Source organism: Blennius ocellaris (assembly GCF_963422515.1).
Source record: "Blennius ocellaris genome assembly, chromosome: 18".
NCBI lineage: Eukaryota > Metazoa > Chordata > Actinopteri > Blenniiformes > Blenniidae > Blennius > Blennius ocellaris.
Window position 1 is genome coordinate 7,231,539 of NC_137667.1, and position 27,534 is coordinate 7,259,072.

Sequence of the window (27,534 nt, forward strand, 5' to 3'; positions counted from 1 at the left end):
TATTGGATTGGTGTGGCGGGTAAATCACATTTGAAAACACAAACAGAAGTGCAGACCTGCCGCTATCCAGGCAAGCAGTAGGCTGCTCAGATTCAACTTAAAAAAAAAAAAAGAGCAGCAACAATTGGTCACTAAACCAATTATTTGCAGGAAATCAATTGATAACTTCTTCAAGTTGCTTTTCCACCATCTCTGCCTCGAGGATTTAATGTTTCCTCCTGGTTTATGGGTTTTGAAATTATGCAAGGATTGATCAAACCTAACAAGCAGCATAAAAATGTCACCTTGGGCTCTGAAATGGCCACATTTGACTATTTATAGACATTTTATAGGCTAAACAATTACTACAGTAAACGCAAAAATGAAATCAATAATGAAAAATAATTGTTTGCTGCCTCCATAAACCCATTCTATATTACGTGCAGCAGCAATCTGAATTAATCTCACAGTGACTCAGGAATCACCTGCAGCTACATTTTGTCCTACATATGAATCAGTTCCTCTGAAGATATGCCAATGTACAAAAAAAGAAAAATCAACAGATTGTTTTACTGGAATCCTATTATGCTCATTTTTCGTTTTGCTTCTATAGGCTGTTTTTTCATGAGTCGCAACAACAAAATCCTTATTTTTTCCCAATGCAGACTTTGTGCAGGGCCTCAGATCACCTTAAGGGTAAAGCTAGTTAACCAAAGTAACCAAACTTATCAAATTAAGAAGCTACTTCAATTCGGAACTATTTTGAGCACATTTAATAGCAGCAGCAGGTGTGCTGTCATTCATCCTTTTTATTAATCTTTTTATAGTAGGGGAGTGACGAGCACCCGGCCCCTGGGATCAATTTGCTTGAGGGAGACTGTAAAGATGCTCCAATGAAAACCTGCAAGCACAATTACATTGGCATCAAATCCATACATTGCATTGCAGAAAATGTATCCTACTTTCTCTTAAAACTAGAGAAGAGCTTTTAGAATTTACATCATTTCTAGGTTGTATTGCTATGATTTGACTGGCCCAGGCCCAAAGAACAAATGGTGCAGTTTGTAATTCATGGACATAAATGAGCCTGATGCTACTGTTTTACACAATGAGGGAGCTACAGGTAAATCATCTGTGAAGCCGAGGCTGCCAAGACACATTCAAGCTCAACTTAACCCTCATCTGAAAAGACAGCCTTGCTGTAAAAACGGTGTCTGTTTAGATCCTTGTAGCAGAGAGATGGAGAGCCACGGCGGCCTTCAGATTTACGGCGTCATAAACGTCTCAAGTGTCGTCTGCTCGTGAATGTTTCAGTACAGTAAACGCACGGCTTTCATGTCCACATGCTCCGTGAGCGGGCGCTACATGGATGTGCTCCACTGACGGCGAGCAGCTTCTGTGATAGCAGCCGGAGCGATCCCATGAAAATATGGCAACATTTTCTGCCTCATGACAGCGGGCCGGAGGGAAACAAAGTGCCCGGCGTCCAATGATGCCATGAGCACCGTGAGCACAATGAAGTCCATTTAAATAAGGGTGACAAAGATCCCCGGCAGTTCATTGTCAGCCGGGACACCACAGGTTCTTTTCATGTCTCCCATTCAGCCCGGGACACAAAGTTAATTTAGTTCTGGCCTGGACCCAGACACAATAAACCACACTGAGGCTATTGTCTCCCGACTTACTGAGGGAGCTGAAACATTTAGGAGCACAGCTTGTGTTTATAAAATCTACCTGGCTGTTTTCATGCTGCAGTCGCTTCTCAGATACTGTAAACTCACAGGGACTTCAGGTCTGTTATTGTTTATTTCCTCGATTATGCAACACACACTCAGTGGCATGCTGCTCGTCTATATCGCCACACACATGCACCACAGCTACCAATGATGTGGTTGGTTTCATCCAGCTCTCATGAGGCTATTGAGAGAGGAGAGAGAGATGAGAGAGAGAGAGACACCAATATATCTACTTACTATTCTTTTTGTGTATGTGTGTGTGTGTGCGCGCACGTGCTGTCTTAATGTTTCTTAGCCTGCTGGGCGTCCATCTGTGGGTTTATCTGGTGTCATTTCCACTCCTGCTTCTTCCCTCGCTGACGTGCGCGTGCCTGAGACACTAAATACACTGAAACCACACGGCTTGTGCTGCTATTACTCTTGTTTGTGCTCGCTATAAAAGTCCCCCCCCACAAACAAAAAAAAAACCCTAACAACATGCTTGCACAATTTACACCTGCAGACATGAACACACACACTCACCCATGCACTCAACACACATGCACGGACGCAAAACGGGAGCCCCTGGGTTGCAATAGAGGTGCCTCCTAATACTTCCTATTTATCATGCAGCAGTTGAACTAACCAGCATACACACATAGACACACACACACACAGACACAGACACACACACACATTTTATCCTCATAAAAGCACTGCCTGCATAGATTGGCCATTAAGATATAAGTGTACGAAGGGAAGAACCATTGGTGGGCTGATAATTCATTTACAGATTGAATGAGGAGGGATGCTACTGCATTTGTGTGTGTGTGCGCTGAATAGTGACACAGAAACCGATTAGGAGAGGGAGGGCAGAGAGGGGTGGGTAAAGGGAGGAGAGACGAGGAAGGGGCAGATAATGGAAAACAGAGGCAAGAAGGAAAACGAGATACCGGGAGGAGGAAGAACAGAAGGACTGAAAGAGGAGCGAGGGAGACGGATAAAGAGCAAACGGCGGGAAAGTAAAATTGACAAGCTAAAAGCAAGATGGGGAAGAGAGGTGTGTGATAAACCACAGAATAAAAGGAGTGAGAGCTGAGAAAGGAAAGCCAATGGGAGGGCTTAAAGATCAACAAAGAGGCAAAATGCAATAAGCAGGAGGAAGCTGAAGCTATTATTAACTGGGAGAGGGAACGCAGGGGAGCTCCAATGCTATAACTCCTGACATCGGCTCCAAATCCCAGCACCTGTACAAATTCTTCAATGTACAACCGCTGGGCGTAACAAGGTTTCACCTCTTGCAGCTCGGAAACCTTTCATGAACATTTGAATAATGTATTATCAAGAAATAGGATTTGAAGTGTCAAGAACAGCACTCTCCTTCATCTGCTGAACAAGTTGTGTAATTCAAAACGATCTTCCACAAGTTTCATCCAGCTCTTTTGTCTTTTTTTAAAATTTCTTCCCCCCCCCCCATCCTCCTCTCGTGTGCTTTCGTCAAAGTCGGTCCAGGTTTGATCAAAACAGCATAGCAGGTAAAACATAGTCAGACAATTCCAAGCATCACTCTTTCTGTTTTCCTCTGATTATGTCAGCGTTTGTGTGGTTTCACCAGATCAGACGAAAGAAAGGAAATCTGACAGAGAACGAGAAGAAAAAAAAAAAAAAGCTTTCAGAGGCGGCAGCGGGGAGACGAGCAGATGGACAAGGTTTCCATCAAAGACTTTCAAATCACCGCTAAATAATTTGATTAATAGAGAGAGAGAGAGAGAGAGAGAGAGAGAGAGAGAGAGAGAGAGAGAGAGAGAGAGAGAGAGAGAGAGAGAGAGAGAGAGAGAGAGAGAGAGAGAGAGAGAGAGAGAGAGAGAGAGAGAGAGAGAGAGAGAGAGAGAGAGAGAGAGAGAGAGAGAGAGAGAGAGAGAGAGAGAGAGAGAGAGGGAGGACAGGTGCATTTCTTGAGATGATGTGAATGATATTAATCTTAATCAGTTGGTCAATCATGGCAAACGACTGTAAGGAGCATCTGCTGCAACCTGCAATTATTGCTAATGAAACATTCTACTCGGATCCCGCCGACACACACACACACACACACACACACACACACACACACACACACACACACACACACACACACACGTGTTCTCATTTCAGGCAGGCTGCTGGTATCTGATTGATAGTCTGCAAGAGAGGATGTCCTCCAGCCCTCCATGTGTGTTTCTGCGTATCAGTGTTGTCTGGCTTTTGTTTTGTTTTGTTTTGTTTTTTTGTTTTGTCCTTGTGTATTCAGTTGTGAATGCATGTGGGTGTATTATTTTTGTGTGAACCATTCAGATGTCACTGCTATAAATAACCCTTACGCTGTCTGTACTTTGCAATGGGGACACGCCATCTATTGTGCCACCGCAGCTAATTTGATTGGGCGGATAAACCTCGCCACTGAATCTCACCGGTGTTGCACTATTAGTGGGGCTTTAGCGCGCCTGTTGGACTGGCCGGCACAAACAAGCGAGAAATAAAGTGACAATGCAACCGCATCAGAAGTAACCATTACAGAAACAGACTCACCCCCCCCCCCCCCCCCCCCCCCCCCACCCTGCCATTGTTGTTTACAGGCATGGAGAGAGCAGCACCCAGTTGACAGGAAAACAAAAAAAAGAGCATGAGCAGAAATAGATAAAGAAAGAGGGGTGGACCATTACAGACAGAGGGGGGAGATCTGTTGAAATACCAAACTGATTAGCTGGTGTTTCTGACATTTAAATGCCACGTTTACATACAGAAATGTTTCCGAGGAATTTTAATCACTCGTTAATTCACGAGGAAATGTGAAATGGATCCAGGATGTTCGTGGCCAGGAGAGGAGGACCGAGGGAAGAACAAGTGGGGAGCATTGGCAGACTAATGTGGTGGTGGTGGTATTAATAGCGAGTAATGATAAAAAAAAAAATTCGAGACTTTGCTTGAGTTAACTCTTTTATTAGTGTGCTGTCATCACTGACAGGATGTGTTCTTCTCATAATCATAACTCGTAGGCACTTTATGCAATCTAGAAAATGTCAAAAACGAGAGGTTTGGATCATATAAGGTCATTACGATGCCGCCTCGGGTCCTCTTCAGTACATCAGTGCAATTGAACACAAAACTACTGGCATGCCAATTAAACATCTGTAAATGGTTTCACTTCTATAGCGTTTTTCCACCATATAAGCAGTTCTCAAAGCGATTTACATTATTCGTAACGGTCACTCAGTCACACACACATTCACACACCAATGGAGGCAGCTGCCATGTAAGGCACCTCGCCCATCCATTGGGAGCAGTTTGGGTGTTCATTGTGTTGCTCAAGGACACTTCAACATGTGGACAGATAGGGAATTGAACTTGCAATTTTCCAATTGAGAGATGGCCCACTCTACCAAGCGAGCGGCAGCCGCCCCATGTAGACATACAATATCAAGAAACAAAAGTTGGACTTTTTTCAGAAGAAAAAAGAAAAACCACCGAAACACTCACTGAACACATTTTTATGACAGTCTTGAAATCAAATATAAGTTAATGCTGTTATTATCAGACATTTCTTTGAACCCAAAGCTGTTTAGAAACCTGTCAGACCAGCAAAGTCTCAGGCAATACCATTTATTTGACAGCTTTTGATGAAAAGCACTCTGAAGGAGGAGAAAGATAAACATGTCCATTGTATTCAAGGCTGTTTCTGTGTGAAATACAACCTCCGGCAGTTGCCTTTAATTCAGTGGTCGGAGCATGGCACAGCCCATGGAGATGATGGGTGAAATCATGTTGACTGCCTTGTAACATCTTCATCCTGAGAACTGAATGAAGTATCTTCTGTAAGGACGGGATTGCTTTGATTGATGTGTGGAACTGAATGAATTTCAGCCTGGAGACTAACGGGAGAAACACCACTTTGGTTCAAGCAATACAGAGATTCCGTTCAGGGATGTTTATGTTACCAAAAATAAGATTTGTGTAAAGACCATCTGTCTGGTTTACCATCGATGCTCCATTTGACTGTCAGACGTCCAGGGGATCCAATTTGCAGTTGCGATTTGTTCAGGTGTTCAGGCTTATTATTGCAAATTAGGTGGGAAATAGGATTTTGCCTGTGGGCCAGCAGTTGTTCATCATATCCCCAAGTATTCGTAGCATGAAGACAAGTGACAAGCGTCCTTCACAGATTTCATTAACACGCTCGTTGATCCACCCCAGTTGTTTCACTCGACACACCCAGATACTTGAAGCGCACTGCTAAATGGAAAATGCTGCATTCATCCATTGCCGCCATCTGTTGGCAGTGTGATTTTTTAAAAACTGACATGAAGACGGGCAAAAAAAAAAGTGTGAAATGAATGAATCAATAGCGTTAAATGTGGAACCGCTCTATTGGATATTTGCTCCTCATTTCGGTAAATGTACCTTTAATGTGATTGATGGTGTTCCTTGACGATTAAAAAACAGTTGATCTAGATATGGATATTTTGGTTAAATTCCATTTAAAATTTCATTTATTGTTGTTAGATTACATTCTTATACAGCCAGAATGACAGTTAACAGTCGATACACCATAAAAAAAAAATAAAAAAAACGCTATCTAATGAAAACAAAGATGTCTGTCTGATGTTCGTCAGTCTGTTTTTAGCACACTGGGCATCCATTAACTTGAACCCTGAAGCGTGTGCAGTACTACTATTTTACCTCATACAGGCATGAACAAGGCCTGAACACTGCCATTTGAACACGGATGCAGAAATGGCCTGAGGTCCCTGCTCCTTAATGCCTTCCAAAAGAAACGGGATGCTTTTTCTACCGTCTACACACCCCAGCCAAGTGCTGTGCAGTTTTTACCTTCAATGTTGATTTTGGGAGAAAACCAAGGGGAAATGTTTACGTCGTAATTTTTGAAGGCAATTTTTTTCAGGGCTCTGATTCTGTTATTTCAAATAGATAATCAGAATTATTGTACTGGGGGTGTGAACTTTTCCAAAACACTCGGCTCTGTCCTTGAACGCCTCGCAAATGTCGCCAAAATTACAAATGTCTTTTCGATGTGTGAAAGACTCTCACACTTTTCTTTTACTGCTGCTGCAAATTAAGTGGCTATTGCTTGAAAAATGCTTTTGAGACCCCTGAATTCATCTTCATGTTGGACAGTTTGCAACAACTTTGCTATATTGCCATCGTCAATATGTTTTCTTTATCATATTAGGAGTTATAGTATCTTAGTGTTTTATCTGTGAATGATAAAACACGGCACACCCCTCTTCCCACTATTCACTGAAAATGAACAATGCAATGTGCCCCTTTGTTTCATGTGGCTTTTCCTTGGTGTTTTTAGTCAACGATAGAAACTTTTCGTTGCCAAGTTTGATAATTCTGCCAATTTCATAAATACCACTGGTAAATATTGATTGTGCTTCCGCAATTAAATCTTACTCTGAGTCCAAGTTTAGACCAAACACATTCAGACTGTTGGTATAGTCCAGTTGGTAGTATAGTTGATAATACAACAACATGTATGTGTGTTTGATTTGAATGAAATAATGAACTTCATTTATTTCTATTATACAATCAAATCGGGGTCCATCATCATAACAGGCATATGTATTTAAAAAGGAATGTGAGGAAGCGCAAAGGTATAACATCCAAAGACTTCTCCTTCAATTATGACAAAATAATGTTTGACAAAAAGAAAATAAACGTTAATCTCATACAATATCTAACTATACATAAACAGATGTATGCTAGCCACTTTGCAATCATGCCAGTAATGCAATATTTTTATTCTTCAATGCAACCCAAAGTGAATCAGCAAAAAAAAACTGGAATGTATTAGTGTCGGTATGTTTGCAATTTTATTTGTTAATATTTTTTTGTTTACCAGCATAAAACAATTATTCAGCTTCGTGTCCTTTCTAGACAAAGGTCCGAACTTCCATGTCAAGCCCTTTTTAAATTTCTGAATCTATTTATGTGTACAAATTAAGATAACACTTTCAGTGATTGCCTCTTGTGTCTCGCTATAAAGACTACCCTCTCATTGCAACGTCACAGTTTCAAACCCGTCTGACTTGGTCAGGTTATACTTCATACAACCTTCTTCTTTCCGACCGTTGCCCACAAGTGAAACATCTGACGTAACCTGGCTCTTCATCTCTCCGCGTTGGCTCTCGGTTAAAGTTTGAATCCAATTCTGAATTCTTGGGATCATTTTTGGAGCGCGGCCTGTGACTCCGCTGCAGCCTTGTAACTCCAGTGGATCTCTGAGGTCCTCTGATCAAGGCTTAATGTTTGCTCTATGCTCGGGGCTCAAAACTAAAGGAGACTGTGCCTTTGAAGTGCCTCCCGAAAGACCCGTGCTCTGTAGATAGTGTGGACATCTAAAAGAAAATAACAGCTCAAAACACCCCCGAGCAGACTTTGGACCTTGACTCTTCATCTTGACATAATAAAAATCTGAAGCATGTGTTGTCTATGAGATTATTATTCTTTTCAGTGGCTGTAGAAATTCTCCAAATTATAGATTCTGACAGATATTAGTTGCTGCCAGAAAGAAAACTGGCTCTTTCCCAGGTTCTTAAGCACTGGTATTGTTTGAACCCGCGTGTTTTTTGGGGGGGGGGGTTTTCAGCCTTACCGCTGCACATAGGGCTACAGAAGCCACATGATGAAATGCTATCACAGAGCTAAATAATAAGTCATGTCTCTCGCTGTATCTTGATAATCTCATTCACCATCATCAAAAGCCCCATAAGATCAGAAAATTTAAAAAGCGCACCTCAGGGCCGCGCAGGAGCTTGATACGACTATCTTGAAAGTTCCTCTATGTCGTGCAAAGACTGCAGATCATTTGTGTGAGCATCAGGTAATCCTTCCTGCGCCTCATCCAATGAAAGTTATAGTGCCTATGACTGCAGCCTTAAGTACACCAATGGCTGCCCAGTAACATGAGCTTAAGTGGGACTTTAACTCGGAGTTGTGCACAGTCATTGCAAAGCTGGGTGACTCAGGACATTATGGCTATTATAGATAGGATTGAACAGTTGGTATGACAATGAGCCTCCCTGAATAGAGGAAATTGGATATTTAATGGAGAGATTTTCACCTATATCATTGTCTATTTCCGTCGCTGCTCTTCTTCCATCTTTGTTTCTTCGCTCGCTCTCTCTCGCTCCCCTTTTCTCTTCTTACAAGACGCTTTTCTTCTATTTTCCCTCTTGCCTGCTCGGCCCATCTTCTCCGCCGTCTTTCTTCTCTCTCCGAGCCCTAAGTAGCCACAAATGGTCCCTAATAGCCTCCAATGGAGATGAATTGATCGTTGTGTGAACCAGATCGATAGGAGATTGCTTTTGCTGTACACAGTGGGATACTGCGCAGGCAGGCGGGCTTAATTAAGTTAACAGTAAACCACGATTGCTTCGGAGTTTTATTAGGAGAATAAAGTTTACGATGATTATAGAAGCAGAAAAAAGAAAAAAAGTTTCAGAATGAAAGTCGTGCGGGAGAAAAAGGGCATATTTACTTCAATGTGTCTGCGATTTGCTTGGATGTTGCTACTCAGACGTGATGCTCCCTGAGTGACTCATAAAGTCTTTTTGAACATTTTCTCACTTCCTCTGCCTGTTTTTCTTCCCATTTCATCCCTGCTGTGTTCTCTCTCATCCACCATCTATTTCTCTAGCTTCTCCTAACCAGCTATCTCACCCCCCCCCCCCAACCCTCAAACACACACACACACAGCCCACCCCGTCTGACCTGATCTCCTCCCCCTTCATCTTCCTCCCCCTCTCTGTCGTCTGTAATGGGATGAGCAGCAGAATTTGATCAGCAGTTTTTTAAAGGTCATAGAACCGAGCAAAAAAAAAAAGCCAAAAACTGCCGGCCAAAAAGCTGATGGAACGAGAAAGGAGAGGAAGAGATTTGAGAGAGGGGGGGAGGACGTGGGAAGGAAGACGAACGAAAGCTTGCGATGGAAATCCTTCATGAGTAGGAGATGAAGAGGGAGTAAAGCAGGGGAGCGCCGAAACTGGAGGAGTGAGGTAGTGCAGTAATGGAGGAAAAGAGGGAGGAGGCCAATGAGGTAATTTGCTGTTTTATGACACAACAGATCTGGTAACAGATGAATGCATATTAAATATGCAGGAGAGGAGACAAGAGGAAGGAGAGCAAGGGGGGGGGGGGGGGGGGGGGGGGGGGGGGGGGGGGGTGATGAGAGGAGGATTGAGGCTGGCAGGAAATGAGAAGACTGGAATGAGGAGAAAGCAGCCAGGAGAGGAGAGAAGGTAAGGAGGGAGGAACCGAAGGGCAGAAGATGAGACATTTTCATTTCTCTCACCCCCTGCCTCTTGTCTCATCTCGTCCTCGTTCCTCAGTAACAGTGGGATTTTAATCAGCTCTCCATCTCTCACTGCCCTCTCATCACATATCTCGGCTTGTCGCTCTCTCTCTCTCTCTCTCTCTGTCTCCGTCCCTCGTAGTCTTATTCCCGCTCCTCTTCTTCTGTTTAAGATGAAAGACACTTTTATCACTCCGCAGTGTCTCGTAATGGTCTCACAGTGCAGATGTCTTTCTGTCTCGAGCAATAAGGATTCTTTGATATCATTCCATCATTCATTATCAAATAGACGGAAATCTTTCCTAAACTCACTGAAGGCACTCTCTCCCTGTTTGCTCCTCCATGTGTCTGCTCTCCCTTTCATCAGCCTCATCTTTCTGCTGCTGATCTTTTGGCGGAGTGTCTTTCACCGTCACCGAAGCCTCGCGTCAGTGCCGTGTGTCACACTCAACGTACAAACGCACGCACCTCTCTTTAAATGAAACGCTCCATCGACCCCGGTAAATGATCAGTTTCTTTTTTTTTTTTTTTTTCCTTTTCTTTTTTTCATTTTAAAAGTTAATTTAACATGACCTGCGGTGTTTTTGCTCCTCACCTTGACGCAGTGATGTGAAATTGTACTCCGGGGCATGTCGGCGCTCAGCCACGTCTCTGTGGGGTTGCATACGAGTGCAACAGGGAGCGCTTTTGTTCTCAAACAGTCTGGAAGATTTCGATCCTCAACAAGCTAAAACTCTATATGGGGCTATTTTAAGACATTTTATAATGGCTTGTGCTTGCAGGTGGAGTGTTGTTTGAGTATTTGATTTGTGGACGTATCGATACTTGTATGCACCTAATTTTATTTGGTAGTCCGTAATGAGATTTGTTAGCGTATTCTTCAATTTGTGAGTAGTGGGACAAAGATATGTGTGTGCATATCAAAAATTTCTACCTGTGTAAGTAGATTTTATGTGTGTATGATAATTCTAGTGTGAGATTTGTGCATGTCTACAAAGACCCTTCACTTCGCTTCATGGGATGACAGAGATTTGTCTCTAACTGGCATTGCAATGCCCTCAGTTCAGACTGGCAGGCTCAGTTTGTCTAGCCAATTCCAAAACAGTTCCTGCAATGTCAATTCTAAGACTTCTGACCTCAGGAAGCCCAGTGTGAGCCCAGTAGAGTACATAAATGACAAATAAAACCCCAGTTATAAACACAGTCGCAAAATCCACTTGTAAAAAGAGTCAATAGTATAATTAATATTCAAGTGGCTGTGCACATATTTTCTCAATAGATTATGTTTGCTCATCCGTCACTCAATTATCACCCTTCCAACTCAATATTTATTACAAACAAAAAAAAGTACAGCTACTGAACAAATGTGACTATTTTTAGATTATTCAAGTAACACAAGGTTCAACGTAAAACATCTGTGTGGTTTTCTACTCACACTCACATAAACAAACTGCTCGGTAGGAGTATTTGTGCTCAACTTCTCACAGAATTAACACCAATGAACAACAGTTGGGTGACGGGGCAGGTGTTGTCGTTGTATTTGGGGGAAAACCTGTTGTCGCATGCGAACGCTCTGTAAAACATTGGTAATCACTTCAGTGAAATTCCACCTCCTGAAATTTCTGTAGAAATGTCATCAGTTGTTCCAAGTCAAGCTCAAACTTGTAGCAAACAAGCTGCTAGTTACGATACATTTATACAACGGAGCTCTTTACTCAGACCACGATAACTACGGTCGTACATTTGGAAAATTCACGCAAGGGAGTGCACCAGCATCGCTTTATGCTAACAAAACAGTAGGTGGAATAAACATAGCAGGTCCCGGAGGGATTTTTGTGCTGGCATCAGACAGATTGACAGAAGGCTGCAGAACGAGTTGCTTGCTGTGTTTTGTGAACTGTATTCAAACAGAGAATTACATATACTGTCCTAAATGTGTGTTCACAGAGATTTTAACCACATTCACTGCAAAGGACAAACTCCCCACTATGACAACAGCCTTCCCAAACATATTAACATGTATTGAGACTAATGTTCTGCCGTCCGCATGTCGACTTTACAGTACATGGCGACATTAGATAACTAACCTGCAAGTGCATGTGTTCCTAGTCTAAGCAGCAGCGCTGGAATGAACATCTCTGTCAGCAGCATCAAAGCGAGTTGCAGCAGCTCCCAAAAGACGCGGCTATCCAGCTTGGAGCTCCACCTGCACGGCTTTCATCAGCTGCGCACCTCACGAAACTGCCAGATCCGCTCACAAAGGTGCTGCGAGCGCCGGTGTCCCGTTCACGTCTCTCCGGTCTCACCTCCCCTCGCCCCCTCCGCCCTCGGTCTCCAGTCAAAGTTGTGGAAAAGCCAGGCGATTTCACAAAGCTTCTCCTGTCTTTTCATTCGTGAAGAGGGGCGCCGGTGTGACAGCTGAGGGGGGGGGGGGGGTGCCCGCGCGCTTTGTCTCACGTCTGTCAGGAGACCTGGGTGACTGAGTTACAAAGAATGATGTACCGACACAGCTGAGGTTAGTTGTTTTTGCAGCTGAGCCGTGTAACGAGAATTTCGCAGGAAAGGATGAGCGTAGCACTATGGAACAGATGGTCTGCAGTTGAATATTGCTCTTATTGGTTTCCATATTAACCCGGGTTTGAAGGATAAACACCAGCAGAAATGAGTTTGTCATGACTGTCTGTTTGTTGTGGTTAAATGCTTTAATCCCTCCGCCAAACAGTTTTCTGCTGCGCCATGTTTGTGAGAGTTATTGTACATTTTAGGGTGTGTGTGTGTGTGTATGTGTGTGTGTGTATGTGTGTGTGGGTGGGTGTGTGTGCATCCCAGCTGGTGAGAAGACTGTTTATATTATTGGTGATGAAAGAGGGGTCCCCAGGGGTCTCGGTAATGGGCTAGGAGGCCCTCTGACTTTTTATAATGGCCTGTGTGTGTGTGTGTGTGTGTGTGTGTGTGTGTGTGTGTGTGTGTGTGTGTGTGTGTGTGTGTGTGTGTGTGTGTGTGTGTGTGTGTGTGTGTGTGTGTGTGTGTGTGTGTGTGTGAGAGAGAGAGAGAGTCACAATTGCAGCACTATATATTAGCCAATGGAGGACACACTTTTACATAATACAATGAAGCAGATACACAAAGAAACACTGAGCCTGTCCGCCACAGAAAGGGGCTCACACAAAGACCGTGTGTCTCACACCTCTCACACACACACACACACACGTATTGTGTCGCCAGATGAGCCTGGTGCATCCAATAACAGCAGGTGCTGTCAAGTGCAAGCACAGCAGACCTGCTCTGACATGGCCACGCACACACACACACACATACACACGCACAAGTGTGTGGTTGAATGCACATATTTCCAAACACCACATTCATACCACTTCTTCCTCTTCTTCTTGGAAATGTGGCAATCAAGCCCTCATAATTAAAAGCATTGTCTGCGGGGTTAAGATTCTTACGTTTGTGTGCGCGTGTGCCTGTCCGCCTGCATGCATGCGCGTGTGTGTGTGTGTGTGCGTGTGTCTGTGCGTGTGCGTGTACCTGCTATGGGCTTGTAGTGTTGCCATATGGTGTCACATTAGAGCACTCTGAACCCAGCCATGCAGACATGTGTGCAGGAGAGATTGAGAAAAACAGAGTAGGAAGGCATTGATTTGACATCTAAACTGTTGGTGTTTAAACACATCTTAGATAAAAGTGTCTCGCGGTCTGTTTTATGTGAAATGAAGCTAGTATCGATATCCTTACTTTTTTTTTCTCTTCTATTTCTTGTCATATTTTTTGGTGCACACCTCTTCTTTGTCTCCTGCCTTCCCCTTTGTCCCTCTCTCTGTCTCGGTGTGTGTGTGTGCGTGTGTGTGTGTGTGCGTGCGCGTGTGTGTATGTGTGTGTGTGTGTGTGTATGTGCGTGCATGCTTGTGTGTTAATATATTTAGCAGTGCCATATCATACGCTGTGCTGACTTCATTAACTATCTCAGCATGAGGGCTTCAGTGAGTGAATGATAATAACCCCCCCACTACCACACACACACACACACACACACACACACACACACACACACACACACAGCCCTGGGAGCTTCACAGTGATGCATGTATAACTGATTACAGTTTACTTCATTATGATAGAGCATCTGTGATTTATGATATAGTGTGACAAACACTCTTTTTTAACCCAAAGACCTTTTACTGAGTTCTGTGGTGCAGATGTGACGGCCAATGAATAAATAGGGTGCGATGAGGATGCCGAAATCAGTGAAGCCTCAGAACGACCTTGGTGGAGCTGGGTTGTTTCTCTAAAGTTTGGATTTTAATTTTGACAGTAAAAAGTCGGCAAAGCAATTTCAAACAGTCCCATTCAGATGTGCGTAGCTTTATCAGCTGAAGTAGTGAATGTTTGAAAAGTATTGCATGGTATGTTAGGAGACACTGGACAATGGACTTGCTGACTCGGACCAAGAAAGTTGGGGATTTTACCATGTCAGACATCTTCGAAGGTTCCCATATTTTTCATCTCTGTGAACCAAAACAGGTTCATGCGACATCCAAATGGGCATCTGTGACATAGTTGGCACACAGTTGAACCCCCATCGACAACCAGAATTAATTGAGAAATTTCCTTAACAAAAGATGTTTTCCTATCCATGATGTTGACGTCCAATGAAGGTTAGGGCTGATTGAGAACAGATGTTCGTCTGGCAGCAGCAGATGTCAAAGTGCATATATTGCCTCTTCATTAGTCCTTTTTTAAAAGCCAGTGAATGACACACTCGTCTCATTAATCATCATTTACATATGAAACGGTGTTTGCGTGCCTCTGTTGTCCAATGTCATGCCCCATCACTTCAGTGACATCTATATCATGTCTAATAAAGACATTGATCCAGGCTGTTCTCCTGACATGTGGACAATCCCATCTTTTGGTGTCATTTACTGGCCACAGCTATCGAATATTTCACCAAACGTGACATTGATTTGTATTTTATTGCTGCGACTGAACTTTCGCCCTCCTCATCTCTCCTTTCCTTCAGGTCAGTGTGCTGGAGCGCCAGGTGATAGATTTCCTGGGCTACCAGTGGGCTCCCATCCTGACTAACTTCCTCCACATCATCGTCGTCATCCTGGGCCTGTTCGGCACCATCCAGTTCAGGCCGAGATACGTCACCGGAGTGAGTTCTCCACGCTTACACACACATCAGCGAGGCACCTTGCGTCTTGTTAAAATGACTTTAAATATAATCAAATGAAATCAAACATTATTTAGAAAGCACTTTTCGTAGAATGAGTGCAGAAAGTGCTTTAAATATGTGTTTAACAGGTTAAATAAAGGGGAAAAAATTGTTGAGTGTAACCCACCGATCCACCCACCCCCTGCCATTGCACATAAAATACCATGTATAATTCAAAAATGCTACAATGGGTATGTTTCAGCGCTAATTCGGCGTGCCTGCCGGTTTTAAAGGCAGGGTGCAAAGATAGCAATCGTAGGCGGAGATTTATATTGAATGGTTTTAGCATTTTCAGCACATAACTAGTCAAAAAGCACATTGAAAAAAATGCAGAAAATTCAGCAATAGTGTGTTATGACTTGTGTTAACATCCAAAAAAAAAAAAAAACACACAAAAAAGCTGCCAAAAAAAGTGCAACTCATAGCAGATGGGATTTTGGTTAAAAAACACAAAATGGATGGATTCTCAACAGCAGCAAGCGGCAGAAACACACAAAACTTCATCTGAACCTTTCCAATTAATGTTAAAATGCTACAGTTTTGTACCATGTTGCTTGGAAAACGTATCAATAAAAAATCCACATCGTAGTTATTGATAAACATGTCTCCTTTGTAAATTGTGTATGTTCCCTTACTTTATCTGTGTCAGGGATTACCGTCGCATTTTTACAACCACGTATTAGCCCTTAAAAAACATGTTCAGCATTATGGCTTTCAGGTTTCTCACCTCAGAAATGTCGCGCGCCCACACACATACACACACACACACAGGTACAGTTTATTTCGTAATGTATGGTGACATTACATTAATTCACATTCATTTTCTAATATAACTTTAACTATATCTACTGACTCAGTCTGCCCTGAGAAGCCATCCTTAAATCATGTCTTCACTGAAAAAAATGGACAATATACCCCGAAGTGACTTGCTGTTTGCTACCAAAAGGAATATGAATCTCCATATCTGACACACACACACACGCACACGCACACACACACACACTGAGCCTGGAAAAAAGGCATTTTACATATGCTTTGCTGTCGATGTGGCATCAGCCTCTTGTTAGCCTGCACTCAGCTTTCTACATGAAATAATGAGGGCTGAAGAATAACTGAGTGACAGTTTAATGTCTTTTTCTGTCTCCGGAGAGGAGACCTTTCCTGTAAGTTTGCATTTTTTAGGGCTCTTATAATGGTCACCCATGCAAACTGTGACATAATAATATTCTCGACTGTGAGGAGAGTTTTATAATCTCCTCACTCGTCCACAGTGGAAACCGTTCATTCAAGCTGTGAGAATGTATCATGAAATAAAGCTTGAATGCTCATAACAAGATGAGTCTCTATTTATTATTTATGCAAATCCAGCTAGTGGATACAAGACTGAAGGAAGATCGTATAGTTTATCTATTATAGATGTACATATTTGGCCATGTATTATGCATACTGTAAAAATATGTGTGTATTTGCAGTTGGAACAGGAAGAACTTTCCAGCTGCATTTTTTTTTCTTTATCTGTGTTCTGTTTCCAACAGCTGTCGATAAAAACTTCCTGTAGTTTTTAAAACAGCTTCAGGGGTCCACATACACACACACACACACACACACACACGCACGCACACGCACACGCACACAAAAACAGCCGCCCCCATCCAAAGGCCTTTCAACTGCCCACACAATATTTAGTGAGCTGATTCAGACAATATAAAGGAAATTGAAAGTTTGATGCAAGTTTGTAAATTCAGCCCTTCCATTGTTCATTCATTCCTTCCTATAGCTTGTTTTTACACACACACACACACGCGCGCGCACGCGCTGTGCTGCGATCCATTTTCTCTCCCTGTCTGCTTTGATTCAGGTGATTGGTTGCACTCTTCGCAGTTGTTTTTATTTCTCTGCATTTTAACAATATCAAAAGTGAAGCCTCTCTCTGTCTTTTCTCTCCATCTCGCCGGCTCCAAATACGAGACATGAACATGTTTTTTTTAAATCTCCACCAAGGGCCTGTCAAATCTTGTCTGCGTCTCACTTCCTTTCCCTCTGTCTCCCTGCAGTACGCTGCCTGGCTTGTAGTTTGGATGACCTGGAATGTTTTCATCATTTGTTTTTACCTGGAGGTTGGAGATCTGTCCAGGGTAAGGAAATGTTTCCTTGTATTACTTCTGTAACCTTGTGAACACTTCCACTGTACATCTTAACCGCTCTCCCGTCACTAATACTGCAGTGTATTACTTACCTTGTTGCATGTGGGATTTCTGGCGTTGCTACAAGGCCTCACTCAGGTGTACGTTTCCACATTTTCATATTAAAATTCATATATAAGAGAAACAAGGCAATAATTTATAAATCCCATGAAAAGACAAAACCCCAGTAGTTGATTCCACAAACAACTACGAAAGAAAACATTCAATTCAGCTCCGGTTTTGCCCTCGGTGATAAAGACTTGTATTACCAGGGCTTGATCAGTCTAGTTTCATTCATTCATTCCTTTATTTAGTTCCTTTCATGAAAGCAAGTACATTTTTACAGCAGCAAATCCTAAATGATGAGAAACACCTCCATGATTTGTTTATTGTGACCAGTCTCACAGATTAGATAACAAATGTTAAATGCTACTGATGTCATTTAACAATTTATACTGGCTCGTCATATTCCATTAACATCGCACCATTCGCGGTGTTAAGTGGCCATCGTGGTGAGCTGGCGTTATCGTCTCAGGCTGGATCGTAGTGTCTCTGGGTAAACGATGGCAAATTGGGCCAAATGTGGTCAGCACCGCTAGCAGCAGCTATCATTCAGTGCATATTAATAGACAAATGCTTCAGTTGGATGTGGTGGTGTATTACTCCAGCGGTGTGCAAGTAACTAAACACCACATTACTTTAAAAACTCAGTCTACTTGTGGAAAGTTGAGGTGAGGGAGACTTTAGTGTGGTGGCTCTGTAGCCTCAACTAGCGGCAAGTAGTCGAATGAGCGCAAAATACGTGAATAAAACACAAAAGTTTCCAATGCCCACAAGCAAGGACGCGTCATAAAAGCTGGCTAATTGTGTGCGTTCCTATCGCATACACTATACAGCCTGGGTGTCAACACACATTTCCGCTCAGGTTCCACATAGTCCTACAAAGTCCTATTTCATCTTGAGTGGGCAGGACTGCTATAATGGTGCAATAATAACCTTTAAATTTTAAGATTTTCTTTGTTGCAGTACAGAATATACATGATGAAAATTATGATATTTACATAAAACTAAACAATTGCTACAGAAAATTACTTCAATTTCCACATAAAGCAAATTTTAATGAAACCTGGTGCAAAATGCAGTGAAATGTCCCAAAAATGTATCCTTTAGCTGTTGCATAATGCATGATTTTACACCCTGACAGCATGGCTTTTATTCTAGTTGGATATCAATAAGATAGCCTGCTTTCATGGCAGCATCACTCGTATCTCAGCTCAGGTCTCAGTGCTTTGTTGTATCTGCTCTCTCAGGCCAGTTTTGGACCACGGGCCTTATGTTTGACACCCCTGGGATACTGCCTTTAATACTCACTACAGTGCTCAGTGTTATAAAAGTGACATGTTGTTCTCCTCATCAAAATTTCATGCTGCACAGGACTCCGTTCCCATTTTTTGTGTCGCAAAATAATTTCTCACTTGTTTGCAAGAATTATGCTTGAAACATTGCTGAACTCATTTACAAGTGTGTATGTGTACCAATTCATATGTCCCTTGAGAATTAAGTCTGCGAAATATACTGGTGGGTTGTTTTGGGCTTTTTTTTAAGCCTTTGATAAATCAAACAAATCTGCCGGTACAGTCAGGAAAAATTGTGCTGATATTGAAGATGTCAAAATGAGATCTTTTAGGTTTCCACTGTTCTCTTCATTTCTTCTGCTTCTAGAATGATTCGTGAACACAACAGCCGGACAAACTCAATTTCCAAAGCCAAGAAGCAAACGTACTGTGTTTGCTCCAATAATGACTTCATTTTCAGGTCAAGTCAAAACCACACGTCGAAAAGGAGTGAAACGAGAAAACACAAATAGAAAACCTATTCAATATACTATTATGCCAAGATCATTTAAAAGGAAAACCAGTGACTTGAAGCTTTAGCACATTTGCAATCGGTAGATAAAAGCACAGCCCTCATGTCTATATATGTATGTATATATTGGAAAAACAGGTTAACCAACGTTAACAAAAACAACATATTTTCACGAAACCATCAAGATCAATCGTCAATTGCTGGAAAAAAAACATGTAACACCGATATCTGATATTAGACATCTGAAATATTCAAGATGAGGATGACACTCCACTGACCCAAGGAAGTATTTTTATGTCCTCTTTCTAGTACCCTGGCAGCTATTATTTAAAAAAATTCGTATTATTATGACAAATATATTCAAAAAGTCGGATTTTGCACTTAGAAAACACTCAGAGAACAAGCTCAGTGAAATCAGATCTGGTTTGATTTGATGTTTTTGCCCATTAAAGGATATTTGGGCAGATTTTGACTGTAAAATAAAAAAAAATTTCAGTACAGTTTATTGCAGAAAATCACGTGATTGTCCATGTGTAAACAAAACTGTTCTTGTGTAAACAAAAATGTTGATGTTTACATTGCATGACGACCGAAATTGGTTGAAATTGACAAATTTTGCTCTCGTTATGGCATTTTTACAGACACTTCAAACCTCTGACCAATCACACAATAGTTATCGGACACCACAAAAACGAAAACTCTGAACCCGGTTCTGGTGAAGAGAACAAATATCCTCATTCTTGCGGATTATATAGACCCCAAAAAGAGCTGCACTGTGGATAAACAAGACTCTTAGTTTATTATAAATCAAGTATAAGAGCTGACGTCAGTAGGCTGCAGGCTCAGTCCCCACTGTTACTTCATTCTGCAACAGATGGTGACTTAACAGGCTTTTATTAAAATAAATATCTTTAATATTGTTCTTTCAATCAGTGTGCATTGTTCTTTCAATCAGTGTGATTCAATTCCTTTAGGTCGCCATTTAAAATGTTCCAGCTGCTCTCAGTCGGCGCCGCAAGAAAACGTCCGTCATCAAAAACGCTCCGACATGCAAGAGAAATAAAAATAAGACGAGTAATAAGACGGCTTGTGTGGAGGAGCCGGTGCCGAGCTGTGTGGGTTTTAGCTGTCAGAGATCTGAGACGCCTGCCGGAGGGGAGGAGTTCCAACAGGTTGAGTGAAGGGTGTAAAGGGTCACTGATGGTTTTTACCTGCACGCTTTCCTGCCCTCGAGGCGTACCACCATTACTACCAACTATCCACGTCTGCTGTCCAACCAGTCGGTTTCAGTCGAGCGTTTCAAGCGCGTAGTTGCAGATCCTCACCGAGCCGTGGTGGAGGAGCAACTCGTCTCCGGTGGCAGCAGAGCAAAATGTGCTGAGGAGATTAAGTGTGGGGGAAAAAAAACATCCTTGAAATGTGCTCGATAGTCATTTTTGACTAATATTTCTTGAGATCTACTATGAAATTGGCTGCTATATGCTAATAATTTCAATTTTTACCCTGTGTCAAATCATATTGCATCCTTCTAGATTTTCCTGGGCGTGATGCACACTTGTAAGAGGTCAGCTGTAGTCCAGAGGAAGGGAACTTTTACCTTAGACCATTTAATGAAATACTGAAAGTACTTCATGACAAAAGGCTTTGCAGTTCTGTCCCTTCTCTGACCGCAACTTCTTAAAATGCTGAGATGGCGTTTTTTTTTTTTTTTTTCCCTTCTGCCTCTCTGACAGGAAAGGTCACTTAATTAAGAGCAATCTTGGGATAACTTCAGCAGCTGCGATCACAGGGGCAGGACCCTGTCAGCGGCCTGTTTACCGTTTGCTGACAAAGTTGTGCTCGTGTGTCCGTTCACACCTCTCCCATATCTGCAGAGTGGTTTAACTAACCGAGGCTCGACACACCAGGGCGCGAGAAGATGAGCTCTCACAGAGCTCAAACCGCCCAACGCGTCTATGTGATTAACTGCAGCCTCACGTGGTCAGATACAATTCTAATCAAATTATTCACGATTATGCATGCTCTGTACATGTAATTGAAGCGTGCCAGCTATATTGTCTTATGAGAGTTGAACCGAGGTCTTTTCATGTGCCTTTTTTAAAAAAAGAAAAGTTCAACGTTCTGTTTGGAAATAAGTCAACTTCATGTACAGCTGATCAACTTGGACATCGAATTAGGGCCAATCAGTGTGCACAAACAAGAAAGTCAGTTGATGGGAGTGTTGATTATGGCTGATTACGCTCTGCGCTGTGGTGTCGAAAATCACAATTTGTTGTAATTTACCCGTTCTGTTATGTACCATGTTTGCTCTCAGCTTAATAAATCACACAGAATTACACTTACAGCACCGTGTGTCGTCAGTCCTAAATTACATCCTGATTTGTTTCGGGGGGTTTTTTCCTCGTCTTTACCATCATAGGTAGCAGTAGTTTGTCCTCAAGTGTAATTGCTGCTTATTCACCAGCTCCTATTCTCTGTGGTACTCCATTACGGTTGGATGCGCTCAAAACATCTCTGTGCACGTACACACACACACACACACACACACACACACACACACGCACACGCACACGCTCACGCTCACTGCAACAAGCCTTGTTAAGTTTTGTTGCAAAGCAAACAGCACTGAGAAGTTTTACAGCATACCATCAGTTATATAAACTTCTTTCAGGAACCTGCAGGTTTATTATACGCCGACTTTAATGATAATTGTTCCTCTTCAGGTTGAGTTATAAATGCCACAACTGCTAGTGAGGTAGGGGACTGCTGTTTGGGTTTTGTTTAGCGATGACACTCAAGGTGGGAAGACTTAAAAAAAAAAATAATGAAATCAGCATGTGCATCATTTTTCTTTTTATTATGAATTTATTGGACTCCCCCTATGATTCCCCTCATTTTTCTCTCTCTAAGGAAAGTAATTTAAAAGGGTTCGGCTCTCCAGTCCACAATCCACACATCTGGGTTCTAATGAGGGTGAAGCAGCCACTTAATTAGCAGCACCTTTATCAATTACCTGCTGACCAATCGGCGAGAAGCGCAGACAAACCAGATGCCGAACAGCTTGTTTTTATGACCGGAACAGTTTGCGTGCAGCTCGCTGAAGGGCACATCCACCTTGACCCAGTTACTGAGGGAGGGGGGAGCCACAATCCCCCCCCCCCCAAATCAGCTTCACCAGCTGTTGTATGAGATGTGAATCCATCACCTACCGTTGGAGGGCTTGTTTACTGACCTGAGGGCCGGTATTACAATGAAGCGCATGTAAAACAAGCATGGCCGTGTCTGTGATTGTCTCCACTTGATGAAAAACAAAGAAATTGTGGGAAACGTGGCAGGATTGTGTTATCTGTTGAGAGGACAAAGTGAAATATGAGGCTGCGAGAACACACTGACCATGATAAAATCAAAACTAAAATGTGAATAAAAAAAAAAAAAAGAAGCAAGAATTTTAAAAGTTATCTTTGCAACCACATATTATGTTAATTTCGGATAACGCAGTCGCTTTGCATACCTAATATCAGCTAACTGCCAGACTACAGAAGCCAAAGAAGAGAAGCACATTCATCAGACCAACACGCAAACATGTTTTTGCTTTTTTTATTTTATTTTATTGTAAGATGAGCTACTGTTGACATATTATTACTTTACTGGTTATCAAGACGAGTGCAAGAAACCACAGAATTGGTCTTGTACAGAGGTCACGGACAGGCAGACCATGGTCTCATATGGACCAGGATCTGGGACAGCTTTCTTTTTTTAGTTTATTGTTCCAGTGGCTGAGAAAACATACATGTGAGTTAGACCCACATTATACAAACGAATCTGTACATTTCAGGTGGTAAGCAGTGTGAGGCGACGGTGAAGAAACATCAGGAAAAAGTCAGAGGGACGTTATGCACACAGAGACATCATAACAAATATAAATACTGACACACAGAGCGACAACAAAAAGAGAAGACACAGATGACTAAGCAGGAGAGAGTTGAGGAAAAACAGAGAACAGATTGCACTTTCCAAAAACGAAAAATTGACAGTGTAAATAGAGATTGTGTTCATTGAACCAGTGTGTCTTCTTTGTTCAAAAACGGTGGCGCTTATCCGAAGTGTCAATGTGATGGGCCATTTTGAGACAAAACATAAAGATTTTAAACAAACATAAAAATCTAAAGTGAGACCACAGACAATAAGCCGTTTCAGACCCAGACACAGCCAGTCCACCTGAACCCCAACAAACATATTCACTGCAGAATATGATGTGCTCATCAAAGGAAACCTGCACTTTGTCAAGCAGTGGAGGAACAGGGTCAGGGACGGAGCAACGTGCCTTTTATTTACTTTAATGGTGAACAGATTGAAAACTCCAGCACCCATTTGGATGGCTTCAGCTTCATTTTTTCTTTTCAGTTCATGGATGAGCTATAATAGCATTGGAAGCATATTATTATGAAGCAGGCGTGCTATTTACACCAAATTCAAAGCTGAGACAGATCATTGTGACATTGCATTGTTACTCTTGAGGATGTAATCATAAACCAAAATAACCACAGCGGATTGTCCTACCCTCTGCCACTCTGTTCCCTCCTTCTGCACCAATAGTTTGTTCGAACCTCCACTACTCTCCTCGTCTGGCAGTTCCATCGTTTGCAACATTTTTCCGACATACCTCTTCTATATCTATATATATTATCAAACCGGCTCCACCGTGTCTCTCCCAGCAAACTGTCCAAAGTGAGCTAATCCTATACTCATCCTCATCCACTCCACCTTGCCTCTCCTCTCTTATTTATCTCTTTTTACACTTTCCACTGCTTTGTGCCCTTGGCCAGACACCGACAATTAAGATTTTAAAGTTACAGATCCAAAAGTGTATTTACAACAAAATTCCCAATGTTCTCGTGAGTCATCCTGAAGAAAACAAATGTTGAAAGTGAATTGCCATCCATCCAAAAGGGTTCAGACGTTTCGCTGTGTTGCAAATGCCCACCTCTTGAATCATTATGATGAACTAAAGTGAATCAAGTCTCTCATGTCATTAAATTGCAGCAAAAACAGACAGCTAAGCTTTAAATCATAAAGGATCAAAGGTGTGTGGCTCATATATCTGTCAAAGAGGGACGAGGCGAGTATATACCAGAGTCCTTTTACTGCTCCCACTTCTTCCTTTGCATCTTACATCCACTCGTCTGTTTGATGAGGGTAATGATGGCATGCTCTGTGCTCCACCAATACTGTGATATAAATGACATCTCTCTCTCTCTCTCTCTCTCTCTCTCTCTCTCTCTGTCACTTTTTGATGCCACATCCCTCCGTCTATGTCTTGGTCTCTCTCACTTATAAGCCCCGCTCTCTTCATCTACATGTAATTCATTCCTCTCCTGGCTCTGCTCACCCTATAATCAAGTCTTTTTCATGTTGTTTTGCAAAGTGCCATGTTAATCTGCCCTATGCTCCTTTCATATTTCACTCGTTTTCACCTTCTCACCTCCTTTTCATGCTGCTGTTTCCTCTGTATATATTATTTGTCCCGGCTCGGGGCAAGTGTACGTCTGTCATGAAGGCACTGCTATTTACGCTGAATGGAGAACATAATACAGCTCTGAATGCATTATTTAATATACTCAGGCCATTACGTTTGGGGTCATAGGACAAAACTCATTGTGACACAGTCTATTTTTCTTCATTACAGAGATCTGACATCTGTTTATGTAAGAGGGTGAAGATGAACCTCAATTAGAGTTATGCCAAGTTCTCAGTGGCTTCTCAATTTGTACTCGTGATTTAATTTTGCTTTTCAGTGTCAAGCTCTTTATTTATTTTATTTTTTTTAAATCTATGAATAGGCTTGATATCCCCGTCGATGTGAAAGCGTCTGGCTTCAAATTCTAAGTAATTGCAATAACGTGCATTATTGTAGGTAACAACAAAACCATTCCACTGTGTGTGTGTGTGATGACCAGCGTGTTTATCATTTCAAGTATGCAGAACCTGCCGCATGGACTGTTTGAAGTTCAGTGAATGAACTTCAAATATTCTTGGTGTTTTGTAGCGCAACAGCAGGAGAAGGTAAACGTATTAGGCCTGTGAGGGTATTTCATTTGCCAAACCACTTCGACATTTTCGACTTGATAAGGGAGGTAAATCCCTGACGGCCAGTGGAAGAGTGGCAGAAAGAGCGAGGAGAGTCCGTTTAAAGTCCTGAAGCCAGGTGACAGATGGACAGACGGACAGCCGAGGAACAGACAGATCAGTGGGGCTGAGATAATGCTGAAGTGGATTTGATCGTGACATTGAACAACATCATTGCGTGTGTCAGCGATGAGTCACGGGCATTGTCCCACGCGTACACTTGGCCAGTAAACCAAAGTTAGTCAACTCACGTTTTTATTCTCCAATTATTTTGAGCTGAATAGTTGAGGCAAGCTGAAGATAATTTCAATTGAAAAATTTTCTTACTTTCCTGCTCCTGAGTTCTGAGAAGTTTGCCAAGTTTTAGTGCTGGTGTAATCACTTATTCTATTCATATTTAGCTAGAACAGTGTCTTCAAACATAAGAAATGCATAAATGGGGTTTTGAGGTCTAACTCACAGCCCCGAAAGTATCCACCTCCGTATACGAGCCTGTTCCAGCTGACTGTAGACAATAGGCTTATTTAAAGCTCTCATTTCAGTTTCACAGTTCAACCTCGCATGTCTTTTAATTGTAGTAGGAAGTCAGAGTTTGTGCACAAAGTCTGCCAAGGCACATGGAGTACACGCCAACTCCACACATAAAGGTCTTGTCGTATCCTTCTGCCTCTGAGGCGACAGTGCTAAACACTGTTCCGTGGAAGTATGAAATATCCAAAACAGTAAGCTCACAAGTAACAGATGTAAATTACTTTCACAGAACACAATTACAGTTTTGTCTGGTTATTGAGCCTATTGATCAGTCCTCCTTGTTTACCTTTCTGTCAGTTTCAGTGATATGGGATTTATTTTTTGTGATACCAGGATGACTATCACATAGACAAACAAACAAACAAACAGCCAACTACCTTTATTTTGGTTCAGTACAATTCAAAGTGCTCCACTTTCACACAGTGGACCAGGCAATGGACAAGACAAGTGATGAAAAGGCAATAGCAAGCATTACAAGAAATATATTTTCTTTGGCAGCACCTTTTCACACATAGAATTCCGCACATAGAAATATAGCCATATATACATACTTACATGCATACATTCATACATACATACATACATACATACATACTGTATATTGGAAAAAAGTTGTCGTGAATAAATACTTTTTGGGCAAACCAGTAAACGGGGCATTTCAATTATCTCACCGTGAGAGAATGAAGGCATGTATCAGGATTTTAGCATCTCCGAGGGAGAAGTGGAGTCTGATGATCGAAGGCTATCTTGATAGCGCCATTGTTCGAATACACCTGTATTTTCCATTTGTTCTCGTTTCATTTTTCTATTAAACAAGGAAGAAATTTCCCTGTCAGCCCTCTTGTTCAGACATTTTTTTTTTCCTTTTCACCCTTGTGTGTTTCATAGACTTTGTATCTAATAAGTATCTTTGCCTTCCATAAGGCCCCTGTAGAGCCCCAGAGGCAAGATAAGGTGTACACCCTGTCTTGACAGTAATTTGCGTTTAAGCCGAGGATTCATACCATATATCAGTCTGTCACACTCCCGTCCTTCCTGTCGCTCACTTCTCCGCTATCTAATATAGCAGCAATGCCATAAAAATTAATCTTTAAAAAGATTTCTGATGTGGCATCCCTGGCAGATTTGGAGAGGAGCCTGTGGAGAAATGGAGAAAGAACTGTCACTGTGTCGCAACGACACACACACACACACACACACACACACACACACACACACACACACACACACACACACACACACACACACACACACACACACACACACACACACACACACACACACACACACACCGACGCACGCACGCGCTTTAGACATCTAACTGTGAGTAGTCCACCATGTCATATAAAAGACGTAGCCACCCTCTGGGCAGCAGATGACACACAGATACCGAAGCACCACGCTTGGTTGTCAGTCATAGACTGAGGGGGTGGGTCGCGGTGTGGGAGGGTTTTCCCACATGCTTACTTGCTCACTGCACGTGTGAAAACGTGTCTCTTTTAAGTATGAGTGTGTCGGCTGAGAACCTGCCACTCGTAGGAGCATTGGGGAGAAAAC

General features: G+C 42.2%; 1 protein-coding gene across 2 annotated transcripts in view; it reads left to right on the forward strand.

Moving 5' to 3' along the window:
- The window catches only part of nkain2 (sodium/potassium transporting ATPase interacting 2), a gene marked incomplete at both ends in the record, with an annotated part of 84,283 nt that overhangs the window by 29,186 nt on the left and 27,563 nt on the right, over positions 1-27,534 (forward strand). For both annotated transcript variants that reach the window (XM_080514587.1, XM_080514588.1), the window contains 2 exons: positions 15,074-15,211; positions 17,326-17,406. In XM_080514587.1, the coding sequence (XP_080370713.1) occupies positions 15,074-15,211; positions 17,326-17,406 (219 nt within the window). The remainder of the gene's footprint in view (positions 1-15,073; positions 15,212-17,325; positions 17,407-27,534) is intronic.